This window comes from Budorcas taxicolor, chromosome 10 (assembly GCF_023091745.1).
Source record: "Budorcas taxicolor isolate Tak-1 chromosome 10, Takin1.1, whole genome shotgun sequence".
In the NCBI taxonomy this organism is placed as follows: Eukaryota; Metazoa; Chordata; class Mammalia; order Artiodactyla; family Bovidae; genus Budorcas; species Budorcas taxicolor.
This window is the reverse complement of record NC_068919.1, coordinates 69,969,950-69,983,622: the sequence shown is the minus strand read 5'-3', so window position 1 is coordinate 69,983,622 and position 13,673 is coordinate 69,969,950. Positions and strand designations below refer to the sequence as shown.

The following is a 13,673-nucleotide window of genomic DNA, read 5'->3' as shown; positions in this document are numbered from 1 at the left end:
CCATCTCCTGTTTGACCACTTCCAATTTCCCTTGATTCATGGACCTGACATTCTAGGCTCCTATGCAATATTGTTCTCTACAACTTTGGACTTTACTGTCATCACCAGTCACATCCACAACCGGGCATTTTCACTTTGGCTCCATCTCTTCATTGTTTCTGGAGTCATTTCTCCATTCACTTACAGTAGCATATTGGGCACCTACCAACCTGGGGAGTTCATCTTTCAGTGTCATATCTTTTTGCCTTTTCATACTGTTCATGGAGTTGTCAGAGCAAGAATACTGAAGTGGTTTGCCATTGTCTTCTCCGGTGGACCATGTTTTGTCGGTACTCTCCACCATGACCCGCCCATCTTGGGTGGCCCTACATGGCATGACTCATAGTTTCATTGAGTTAGACAGGGCTGTGGTCCATGTGATCAGTTTGATTAGCTTTCTGTGATTGTTGTTTTCATTTTGTCTGTCCTCTGAAGGATAAGGATAAGAGGCTTCCTGATGGGAGAGACTGACTGTGGGGGAAACTGGGTCTTATTCTGATGGGTAGGGCCATGCTCAGTACAACTTTAATTCAATTTTCTGTTGATGGGCAGGACTGTGTTCCCTCCCTGTTGTTTGACCTGAAACCAAACAATGGCAGTGGTAGTGAAGATAATGGCGACATCCTTCAAAAGGTCCTGTGCCCACACTGCCACACTCAGTGCCCCTGACCCTGAAGCAGACCATAGCCTATCCACACCTCTGCTGGAGACATTTATATATACATATATATATGTATGTATACATATATACACATGTGTGTGTGTGTGTAGAGGGAGAGAGATCAGCTTTAGAAGCGATTAACATGTAACCTGTTACCACTGGAAAACCACTCACTGGGGGAGGGTTCATTTTCCTTACTTAAAAGGTGCCATGCATGCTAAATTGCAATAGTTGTGTCCGACAATTTTGTGACCCAAAGACTGTAGCCCGCCAGGCTCCTCTGTCCATGGAGATTCTCCAGAAAGAATACTGGAGTGGGTTGCCATGCCCTTCTCCAGGGGATCTTCCTGACCCAGGGATTGAACCCACATCTCCTGTGCCTCCTGCATTGCAGGCAGATTCTTTGTCACTGAGCACCTGGGAAGCCCTATTTAAAAAATAGAGATTGGATTATGCTTTGTAAGCTTCTTTTCATATCTGTTATTCTGGTAAATTCCTATGAAGACAAGGATAATGGGCAAAGGTTGTAGGGGTTAGGAGAGTGAATGAAACAGGAGCAGGTAAATGGATGTTTACTACCTTTTAACATTTTATAATCCATAGTTAGTGGTAAACATATGTATGTGCAGTTGATTAAACATAAAATGTATTCTTTGAGATTCACTGATATCAAAGTAACTTTTAATGTGTTATGGAAATAGAAAAATATGAAGGGGAAAATGACAAATATACTATATATATGAGCTTCTCCATTGGCTCAGCAGTAAAGAATCTGCCTGCCAATGCAGGAGACACAGGAGATTCAGGTTCAGTCTCCGGGTTGGGAAGATCCCCTGCAGAAGGAAATGGCAACCTACTCCAGTAGATGGCGTGGGAAATTCCATGGACAGAGGAGCTTGGTGGGCTATAGTCCATGGGATTGCAAAAAAGTCAGACACCACTTAGTGACCAAACAACCAACAAAACAGCATATTATATATATAATTCTGTTTTCCTAATAGGATGCTGCTAGGGGCAATTATGCAATATACAAAGATTATGTGATTTATAACAGTATAATAATTTAAAACTGACTAGAGAATTCAGAAAAATCCATAAAGTAATATTCTTTGAGAAATAGCAAATATCAAATCCTCCCTGAAAAAACCTCAATAAATTCTACTCCCTTCTTCCTCATTTTGCCAGGCAGTTGTCTATATATCAAGATATATTCTATTTTGTGAAGTTGTCTCAATAGTTTGACTTTGGCTCTTAACTTGGGATCCGTAGACTTGCTTCCCAGAGTCCATTAACTTTGGAGTTGAAAGTTCCTCAAGGGAAGATGTTCATAGCCTCTGCTGACGGTCATGGAATTACAGTCGGCCCTTTAGCAATATAGGTTTGAATTGCATGTGTCCGTATATTTGTGAATTATTTTTTTTCAATGAATGCACTACACGGTCTGTGGTCGCTTCAATCAGGAGATGTGAAACTGGTAGTGGAGTACCAACTGCAAAGTTTTACCCAGATTTTTGACTGGGCAGGGGTTGGTGTCCTTCACTCCCGCATTGTTCAAGGGTCAGCTCTAATTAGAACCCTTCTCTGAATGTGGTACAGGCAGCTTAATACACTGGTGCCCTGCTAGTTGAACTCTATAAGGTAATTGTGGATTTTATGTTTGAGCAGAAGAAAGTGAAGCAGGAGTTGAAACAGTTAAGAGAGCATGAAAGCTATAAAACCAAAGCTCATTTTGAAATTTTAAAAAGCTTAGAAAATGAAATCTATTTTTATGACCTAAAAACAGATGCTTTGATCCTGGAAAATAAAAGATTGAAAGAGGTAAGTTCGAGAGCACTTTACTTTGTACGATGGTCATGGTTGATTTCCATATCTGTACTAGTTATGAGAGAAAAGGAGAGAATAACTCTTGAAACTTTCTAAGTGAAACTTAAAGTACACGGAGAGAAGCGCCCACATCATACACAGCTTAATGAACACACTGAATAACCAACACCTAGATCAAGAAACAAAGCATCCATCGACAGAATCCAGATACTGACTTCTATGTCTTCTATGGGCTTCCTGTCATTGACCTTCCCACAATATACTATATCATATAGTATACTCTCCCACAATATGCTATACTGACTTTTAACACTATATACGAGTTCTGCCTGTTTTTGAACACTATATGTATGGAATGATACAATACATATTCTTTTGCCCAAAATTATGCTTCCCAGGTTTCTTATTATTATTGAGTGAAGTTACAGTTCATTCCTTCTCAGTTCTGTATTGTATTTTACTGTTTGTATGTACTGTATTCCATTGTATGACTATACTATAGTTTATACACTCTGCTCTTGATGGGGGTTTGGAGAGTTTCTAATTTGGACTACTACCATGAAAAGTCTATTGCATGTATTTTGATGAATGTAGTTACATATTTCTTTTGGGTAAACAGCTCAAGCGGCATTCTAGAGTCATAGAGGGTCATATGGTCCACCTTAGTGCACAGGGGCAGGCTCCCAAGGACATGGCACTAACTGCCACTCCTGTCTGTAGTGTAAGAGCATAGTTATTCCTGATTCTAGGCAAAGTTCAGCTGTTTTCAATTTAATCATTCTGGAGGGTGTGTAGAGGTGACCCACTGTGGTTTTAATTTGTATTTTCCTGATGATTCAGGAAATGATGTGTATGTTGTTCGCCACTTGGAGACCCTCTTTGTGAAGTATCTGTTCAGTCTTGTGCCCGTTTTAAAAGTTAGATTGTTTCAGATTGATGGTCGTTCTTTTCATAGCAAAGGAATTTGTTCATCCAACCCCTAAAATGAAAGTCTCAATCTCAAAAGATTAAGTTTTGCTTATTAATACTTAAGATTTACTTATTTGACTCTGTCCCTCAGTAGTAACCCTGTGGTGTGACTGCAGCACTAAGACTGTAAATGGCAACAATTATCTGTCTAATATCATGTGTTTTTCAGCATAATTAAATGCCATAAGAGATATGAGTCTACTTTGAAAAGGCTCCACAGAGCCCAGGTGCCACTGGTAGTAACCCACACACATCCAACATCTTCATCCTTCTAGCCTTGAAACAACCTTGTAGGGAATTTCATCCACCTATGAAACATTCCACAAGACTGTCTTCCTATCAAGATGATGTAGAGTATTTATTGATTTAGTTGGAATTTTCATTGCTGTTTTGGTAATGGGTGAGCAAATGGATGACTATGTGAAACATTGATTCTAAAAGTTCTGGTTTGGACTCCAGATCCATCTACTAGGCCCTGGATGACCCTATGCTTATATCTTATTCATTCATCACTCTTTGTTTAGATGATCTCATCATCCCTTCATTCAACAAACATTTTAAGCATCACTGGGTCCCAAGTTCTAGGGAAGAAACAGTGAATACAAAGATGGGTAAGACACTGTCCTAAACCGTTAAAAAGTTCACAGTCTGGCTGGGGAGACAGGTATACAAATGTATAATTACAATTTGGTTGTTAAGTGTGACAATCCACCCAGAACACATATACGTAGTCACCCAGAGCACGAGCATTTAATCACACCAGGTGAGGAGCTCCAGGAAAAAATCTGACCTGGTGCCATTAGCATAGAGGCAGATTTAACACCTGGGAGATAGTGAGATTCCTTGAGGATAGTTAATGAGAACAGTGAGGTGTGAACAGAGTTCGGAAGAGAGATAGTTTTGAAAGAAGAAACAGTAGAAGTGGAGACCAAAAGGGGACTAAAAGACTGAAAAGGGGACTAATAGAGAGTTACAGGAAGCCGCCTGAACTAGACAAGTCTATAAACATGATCCATGTTCAAAGAGAGCAGGAATGATGAGTTGGATTTGGCTTATGATAGCTTTCACTTAGATTTACTATAAAACCTGCCAGCAAGCTGTGCAAAGACTGACACAGGGTAAGGCTGCAGCAGAGCCCCTCTGGCACATCCTCATGAACAGTCCTATGGAGCAGGTCCATGTCTTCTCCTAGGTCACTGGGACCACTTCTAAGATTTTTATCAGTAGTTTCTAGAGTTTGACAATTTCTCTCTCGGAACTGAGCCAGTGCCTACTTTATATCCCAAAGCCCACATTTTCAGAGTTCCCAGACTTTAGACTTCCTGACCACTGGGTAGTTAGAACAGAAAGCCATGTCTCTGATATCCAAACCACTGCTGTCACTGCCAGCCAACCCAATGAAACATCCAACTAGAGTGAGCAATTCCATAGGGTCTCCTGACTTGATATTCATCTCTTTGAGGTCCTATGAATACCTCCAGTGAGGCAACATTGCTGCCTTGTAGCATATACTGAACACACATTTTGCCAAAAGGAAAATTTTTTTCCTGTGGACACAGTGCAATTAGGGAGCATACCTTTTAGTTCATTTTTGTGGCAAATTCAGAATATCATGTTTATTTGGGTGAAGTTGAAATGCTTACTAGGAAACAAGGTCCTTTATTTCCCTCACCAGAACATTAACTTAGCAAGGGCTGTGCTTACCACTGTCACCTTGGCAGGTAGAATGACAGGACACACAGAGGAGGGATCGATAAATGTTTGCTAAGTGACTACACAGATAATTAACCTACTATAATTCAACAGCTTAAAGCAACCATACACCTTTAATTTCCAGTATATTGCATACCTAAAGGACAACATAGAGCAATATGAAAGGGGAGAAGAAGACCTCATGTGCTCCTCAAGTGACCTGCCTTGTCAGCTGACAAAACTTCAGAGTAAGTAATGTGTCATGAGTGACCTTTTACATATAAAAAAATAAAGTTCTGTTTTGTTGAAATCAATGTTACTGGTTTGATATAATAAAATGTACCCATCTTAAGTTCAATGAGTTTTGACACGTGTACATACCACCAGAAAGATACAGAACATTTTCGTCATTGAAAAGCATCCCTTGTGTCTCTTTATGGTTGATTTCCCAGTCTGCTTCCAATTCCTAGAAACCGCTGAAGGACAGTGCCTTCTGTCCTTAAGGATTGGATATAATGGGCTGATAGAACATGTACTGATTTGTACCTGGCTCCTTTTACTCAGAAGACTTTTTAAAGATCCACCTACGTTGCTGCATATATCCTTGTTTGCTTTTTTATAGCTGTATAGTGAAAGTGTGTTAGTCGCTCAGTCATGTATGACTCTTTGTGACCCCAGGGACTGTAGCCTGCCAGGCTCCTCTATCCATGGAATTCTCCATGCAAGAATATTGGAGTGGGTTGCCATTTCCTTCACCAAGGGATCTACCTGACTCAGAGATCAAACCTGGCTATCCTACATTGCAAGGCAGATTCTTCACTGTCTGAGCCGCCAGGGAAGGAGCTGTATGGTAGTGGTCCTTTAAAGAGATGTACCATATTTTGTTTATCCCTTCACTAGCTGAGGAACATTTGGATTGTTTCCATTTGGGGGTTACTATTTGTGTTTTTGAGAATATTTATCTTAGTTTCTATTGGGTAAATACAAAGGAGGGGGATCACTGGATTTATAAGAAATAGCCTGTTTGCCAAAGTAGTTGTACAGACTTATTATCCTAATAGCAATGGGATACTCCACATCCTCTCCAGCACTTAAAATTGTCAAAGCACTTAAAATTGTTGTCATTTTAACCATTTAGTAGCTATGAAATGGCATTTCCTCTTGATTAAGATTTTCTATCGACTAAGGTTGTTAAGTATCTTCTAGTGTATTTTGGCCACTTACATATCATTTTTTATGTTGTATTGTTGACAAATTATTTGTTACAACCTAACAAGCATTACAGATTGCTTTGCTTACAAATTGTCAGTTTGGTTAGAACTTAGTGGAGGCAACTCCTGTCTGTTCTACTTCACATCAGCTGGGGCAACTTGATGGCTGAGGGGTAATTCAGCAGCTGGGCACTGGGGTCATCTGAAGACCTGCTCACTCGTGTCTGGTGTCGATGCTGGCTCTCAGCTGAACTCAGGGGGGACTGTTAACCAGAACACCTCTATGTGGCCTCTGCATATGTGTAGTTGCTTGACCTGCTGTGTTTCAAAAGCTAACATTCCAAGAAAACAAAGCAGGAGTTCATGGCATTGTGACTTGACCTTAGAAGTCAGGGCCACATGTCTTTCCAAATCTTTGCCCATTGCTTTGTGTTATTTGTATTTCTTATTGAGTTAAAATATTTATCTAGTCTGGAAATTAGTCCTTCTTCAGTCTAAGGCTTGATTTTTCATTTTCTTAATGGTGCCCTAGAAAAAAGTTTAAAATTTTCTTTTGAACAAAGTCTGCTTTATCTAGTTTGCCTTTTTAGCATGAGTATGTTTTGTGTCCTTTTTTTGCCTAAGCCTAGTTCGCAGAGTTTTTCCTATGTTTTCTCTATTAGTTTTTCAGTTCAGTTCAGTTCAGTTCATTTCAGTTGCTCAGGCATGTCCAACTCTTTGCGACCCCACGGACTGCAGCACGTCAGGCTTCCTATCCATCACCAACTAGTGTTTTAGCTTTAATGTCTAGATCCCTGGTTCAAGTTAACTCTTTCACATGGTATGAGGTAAGGGTTGAAATATAACGGTTTTCTCTTATGCATATTCAGTTGTTCCAGCACCATCTTGGAAAAGACTTTCCTTTTAGCATTGTATTACTCAATGACTTTTTAAAAAATCGTTTTGTGAATCTGTTCCTTTATTCTAAGTATCTGAATTTATACCAACATCACACTGTCCTGACTGCTATAGTTTCATATTCAATCTGGAAATCAGGTAATGCAAGTTCTTCTCATTTGTGCTTCTCTGTTAGAATCATTTTGGCTATTTTAGATATTTTGATTTCCATATAAGCTTTAGAATTAGCTTATTAATCTACACATATGCATACCTCTGCTGGGATCTTAATTGAGTTTGTGTTGAATCTATAAATCAATCTGAGGAGAATATACATCTTAACAAAGTGAAGACTTCCAGTACAAGAATACAGTATATACCTCCATTTATTTAGAACTTACTTAATTTTTCTCAGTAAGATTTCACAGCTGTTAGTAAAGTTTCAGAGGTCCTCAAGAACATCCTCAGTCCCAGTGATTACCTGGAAGGATTCACAGGACTCAGACATTGTTATACTTGATGGTTATTGTCTGTTACAGTGAAGGATACTGAGTAAAATCAGGGAAGGGAAAAGGGCTTGGTGGAAAGTAGGTGCAAGCCTGCAGGCGGCCTCTCCCAGTGAAGTTACGGTCAAGTTCCATCCCAGTGCATGCATTTGATTCCCCCAGCAGCGGTGTGTGACACAGGTAGGGGAGCTCACAGGGGTAGGTGTCCAGGGTATTAGGAGGGGGTCCGTCACATCGGCATGCAGTGCCATTGTGAATGACCTCAGCAACTCAAGCAGCTACTGAAACGCTCAGGTGGTGTTTCTCCTTTACAAGGTTAGTGCGGAAAATGGCACTGATTGATTTTGGAATGTCAAACCAATCTTTCACTCCTGCGATAAGATCCACTTATTCAAAAGCTGTTACTGTTTTCATATATTGCTGGATTTGATTTGTTAATCTTTGAACAGATTTCCATGTCTGTGTGCAAGCCTGTCTTGCTCAGCTTGCATCCCGCTAGGAGAGCCCAGTGACCAGAGGAGGGCTCCCTTCTTTTAGGTGTCACCGTTCTGGGTTGCCCATCCTCCAGTATCTGAAAACTGGATATTGCAGCAAATGTATTTGTTTTATATATTTAGTCCCATTTTCTCCTTTTTTACAGTGGGAGGGCAAGTGTTAGTCTGACATTTCAGAAGTAGAAACTTATAGATAAAAATGGTTTTTGAGAAACAAATAGCATTACTTTAATAAAATGTTCAAATTATTTCAGTAACCTTTGCATTTAAAAATCTTTAATTTAGCACAATATTCGGATTTGTGGGCTGAATTTTGGACTACACTTAAGGTGAGCTTTTTTACGTTGCCTTCATAAGTATCATATTTTTAAGATATCTACCTACCTAATAAGTGTGTGTGTAAGGAAGGAAGACAGAGCTCATGTGATCATCACACCCTAAAATGTGTTCTTTGTGTTGTTACAAAACAAATCTCAACTGAATCAGTTTTAAAGATTTTATTGGCTTTGTGCAATACCTCATAAATCAGGCAGCATTTTAGCTAGCAGACAGGAAGAAGCTCTGGGGATCTGTACAAAATGAAAGACTTTTATAGGCAGAGGGAGCAAGAGCAAGGAAGTCATTTCAGGAAAAAATGTCAGGTTCCATATTGTAAGGTCGGTCACTTCCCTTTCAGGGATGGCAGGGATCAACCAGGCAGATTACCTATTTTGTGCTGATCAGGTAATTCCTGATGGACTGGTTAAGATTCCATTTCTAAGAGAACTGAAACTAATTAAGTCTCTCAGTTTGGTGACGTGGGATTTAGTGTAAGTGACTCCATTTGGGGCCTGTTGTCTTATTCTTAAGAATATAAAATGTCATTATGAAATCTTAATCCTTTGGGAAGCTATCTTCCCACTCTACCACTTCAGCTAAAGTGGGAATGACATTTTTATTTCCAAGCATAAACGGAAGACAGATTATTTTAGGACAAATTTGTCAGTTCTGAACTCTCTCTTTCCTCCACATTTTACCAGCTATGTACCGTCTCCATCTCTCCCTGCTTTAGAAGCAGGGAGACTAGAATATAGATCCTGGTTCTGCTACTTTCTAAGTAACTAAAGATTACCTGTGATCCTGGTTTAACCCTTAAGCAGAGGCTAAGAGAAGTGCTGCTGCTGCTGCTGCTGCTGCTGCTGCTGCTGCTAAGTCGCTTCAGTCGTGTCCTACTCTTGCGACCCCATAGACGGCAGCCCACCAGGCTCCCCTGTCCCTGGGATTCTCCAGGCAAGAACACTGGAGTGGGTTGCCATTTCCTTCTCCAATGCATGAAAGTGAAAAGTCAAAGGGAAGTCGCTCAGTCGTGTCTGACTCTTTGCGACCCCATGGACTGCAGCCCACCAGGCTCTTCTGTCCATGGGATTTTCCAGGCAAGAGTACTGGAGTGGGGTGCCATTGCCTTCTCCGAGAGAAGTGCTAGTAATGCCTTTTTTAGATGAAGCTACGGAGTGAGATTCAGACAATTGAAATGATTTGCCCAAGACCAGACTATAGCCCTCCAGGCTCCTCTGTCCATGGAATTCTCCAGGCAAGAATACAGAGTCGGTGGCCATTCCCTTCCCCAGGAGATCTTCCCAACGCGTGGACTGAACTCAGGTCTTCTGCATTGCAGGACCATGTGAGCCACCAGGGAAGCCCACTGATGAATTTGTGGGGATTTAAAGCTCAGATCTCCCTGATTGCAAAGTTCCTTCTCTTAAGCTGCAAGCCGCACTGAGTCTCCTCTGCAGTTCTGTGGTGCTCCTAAGATGAGCTGGCTTTTTTATGCCGCTGCCGCCACCACCACTACTACCCTACCCAGTTGAAATTTTGAGTTTAGTGAGCGTTCTATTAAGTCTCATTTGTTAATCCACTTTTCTAACATCCTGTACAGAACTTTGTGAGTTTTCTATGTACAGACACTTACTTTACACAACTGGTGCCAATATTGTGTCTGTATTTTTGTCTTGTGCATGACTCACTTGTACAAGATATTTTTATTATTTTGTTGCTATTTACATTCACATACCCCCAAATGCTAATTTTTTAAGGAACTGACAGAAAGTGGTAATGAGACCTTGAGAGAAATAAAAAATCTGATAGACAAGCTGGGTGAAAGAGATGAAAAAATCGAGCAAATCAGTATTTGGCTTCAATCAGACCTTGAAGAGATGCGTAGTCTTATGGAACAGGAATCGGAGACAGACTTTCTCAGTAAGTAACATCTCAAGAATTTTCTGCTATTTTACTGTCACTGGTGACATCAAAAATAGCCCCCCAAATGAATGCCAACCAATAATTTAGTTATCTGCAATAATCTATTCCCAGTAATATCACATATGTTCACTGAATGTTGATTCTCATTTGTGGGATTGAATATGGCAATGTAGCAGTGTTGCGCAAACCTCCCTTTTATCTTGGTGAGTCTCCTAAATAACTGAATCTCAACTTCTTTATGATTTTTAAAAATATTCCTCCCCCCAAATCTTTTTAAACTCTTTTACATGCTTCCTTGTCTTCTTAAAAGAAAATATTGAACATCATTTTGCCCTTTCTTCCTGAGCTGAGTTTAGCATTAGAAACAGGAACTGTTGCCTTCTCTGAAAGTCTAACGATGCTTTCTGGGTCTTCTGAGATGTTAACACATCAATTATAACACAACTGACTCAAGAGCAAGCAACACAGTCATTTCAGAGGAAGATCAATCTTCATCCTCAGTCCCTACTCTAGAGTCGTGTTAGACACCAGGGCCACAGAACTGTCCATACCAGGACTGCAGTGAGAAGCAGAGGTGAATCCTCGGCCAGCACAGCCCAGGGTCCCAGGGCTGCAATCTCTTGAAAAGGTGGGATGGTGGAGGTAGAGGGCGCTGTCAGAAGGAAGGAGAATAGAGCATAGGGGAGAGATGGAGAGGTGAAATGAAAATGGTATCATCTGACAAGTGTACAGATCTATTAGAGGTTATTAAGATTTAAGAGCATCATCATTAGATAAGCCATACTAAAGGTGAGTTGTAAAAAATAAGTGAAATAAAAGTAAAATGAAAGAAAGTGGCACAATTAAAAACATCTAGATATTTGGTGGAGAAGGCAATGGCAACCCACTCCAGTACTCCTGCCTGGAAAATCCCATGGACGAAGGAGCCTGGTAGGCTGCAGTCCATGGGGTCGCTAAGAGTCGGGCATGACTGAGTGACTTCCCTTTCACTTTTCACTTTCATGCATTGGAGAAGGACGTGGCAACCCACTCCGGTGTTCTTGCCTGGAGAATCCCAGGGACAAGGGAGCCTGGTGGGCTGCCGTCTATGGGGTCGCACAGAGTTGGACGACACGACTGAAGTGACTTAGCAGCAGATATTTGGTAAAAAAACAAAAGAAACACAAAAAAACAGTGTTCTGAGGGTGTTGCTTGATAAAAGAAATAATGTTTTAGCAGCCACTAAGGAACTTTGTGGGTGAATCTTCTTATCAAACAAAAAGCTGTGTTTGTCATCGTGTTCCACCTTGATGATACTTATTATGTATGCATGCTCAGTGGCTTCAGTCATGTCAGACTCTTTGTGATCCAATGGACTGAAGCCTGCCAGGCTGCTCTGTCTGTGGGATTTCTCAGGCAAGAATACTGGTATGGGTTGCCATTTCCTCCTCCAGGGGATCTTCATGACCCAGGGACTGAACCTGAGTCTCCTGCACTGCAGGCAGATTCTTTACCCCTGAGCCACCAGGGAAGCCCCTATACTCATGATATCTTATTGCATAAAGAGTCTTTGTGCATCTTGCTTAACTCTGAGTTTCCTTTATTAGGTCAGGCCATCCCTAGTAACTGTAGATCAAGTAGACATTTAAGAGCTAAATAGTTTCTTCAGTTGCGCTGTTTTCACAAGGGAGAATCTTCCCTTTTTGTCTGAAACCTGATGGAATCTTTACATTGGAGCAAATGTACTATATTGAAAAGCTAAACCCACTGAAAAACTAAGACCGTATCCCCCTTTTCTTGTACTTTGAGAACTGATAACCTATTGAAAGTGGAGGATTGCAGCATGGAAATAATGGAAGGCCCCCCAGATGAGAACACGCTGAGGCAGAAAGCTTGGTAGACCAAGGGAGTCCGTGTCACCATCACTTGTGTTGGGCAGAGATTCAGAGGCAGGCAGGGGAGGGGGAGAGGTTTAGTGTTGGGGGTGGGGAGAAGGGAAGCTGCAGGTGTGCTCTGACTGGAGGTTGTCGGCATTGCTGGCAACAGGCTGTCTAGAAGCTGGATGGCCTATGTGATAGGTTAGTGAGCACATTTGGCTCTTCTCTGGTTGGTCCTGAGTTAGAAGAAGGGTTATAAAGGAGGGAAGTTGGCAGTCATTGATCAAATTATGACTATTCTGCGCTAACTGTGTATGTGGTCAATTCATCGGTCTATTGTCGTGTATGGTCTGGCCATTGTCAGTTTGTATATTCCATTTTTCAGCATGGATTTTAATTTTTACTTCCATTTCAATTTAAGATATCGTGTCCAGAAGAGAGTAATATTGATAGTTGCTTTGTGTGAAAATCAACCCAAATAAAATATAAATAATGGGCTTCCCTGGTGGCTTAGCTGGTAAAGACCCTGCCTGCCAGTGCAGGAGATGCAAGAGACATGGGTTCAATCCCTGGGTGGAAAGATCCCCTGGAGAAGGAAATGACAACCCACTCCAGTAATCTTGCCTGGAAAATTCCCTAGGCAGAAGAGCTTGGCAGGCTACAGTCCACGGGGTCACCGAGTCGGACGCAACTGCACGCACATGCACAATGGGTCAATCCAGTATGTGGCATTCATTTTTATATCATCCAAATGGTACAATCATTTAATTAAAATTTAAGTTCATTTGATAGGCAATCAGTATACATGACTCTTAAGCTGTGCTTATTCTAGGCAACTGGAACAAGTTCCAGTTAATATTAATTATGAAACATCACAAGTATGAAAGACATAAAAGTCACACACACACATATACACACCATCGGGCAAAAATTTTAACATTTTTGGCATGTGATGGTATTCCCGCCAGACAGAACAAGAACATAATTGTCGTTGTTGTTCAGTTGCTCAGTCATGTCTGACTCTGTGACCCCAGGGAATGCAGCATGCCAGGCTTCCCTGTCCACCACCACCAGAGCTCGCCCAAACTCATGTCTATCAAGTTGGCAATGCCATCCAATGATCTCATCCTCTTTTGTCCCCTTCTTCTTCTGCCTCCAACCTTTCCCAGCATCAGGGTTTTTTCCAATGAGTCAGTTTTTCAGATCAGGTGGCCAAAGTATTGTAGTCTCAGCTTCAACCCAATGAATATTCAGGACTGATCTCATTTAGGATGGACTGGTTTGATTTCCTTGCAGTCAAAGGGACT

At 41.2% G+C, this 13,673-nt stretch overlaps 1 protein-coding gene across 1 annotated transcript in view; it reads left to right on the top strand.

Moving 5' to 3' along the window:
• Positions 1 to 13,673, top strand: part of CCDC175 (coiled-coil domain containing 175) — a 79,929-nt gene that overhangs the window by 59,906 nt on the left and 6,350 nt on the right. Inside the window, exons 16-19 of the mRNA XM_052647372.1 lie at positions 2,366 to 2,518; positions 5,331 to 5,433; positions 8,558 to 8,601; positions 10,345 to 10,507. Coding sequence (XP_052503332.1) covers positions 2,366 to 2,518; positions 5,331 to 5,433; positions 8,558 to 8,601; positions 10,345 to 10,507 — 463 coding nt within the window. The remainder of the gene's footprint in view (positions 1 to 2,365; positions 2,519 to 5,330; positions 5,434 to 8,557; positions 8,602 to 10,344; positions 10,508 to 13,673) is intronic.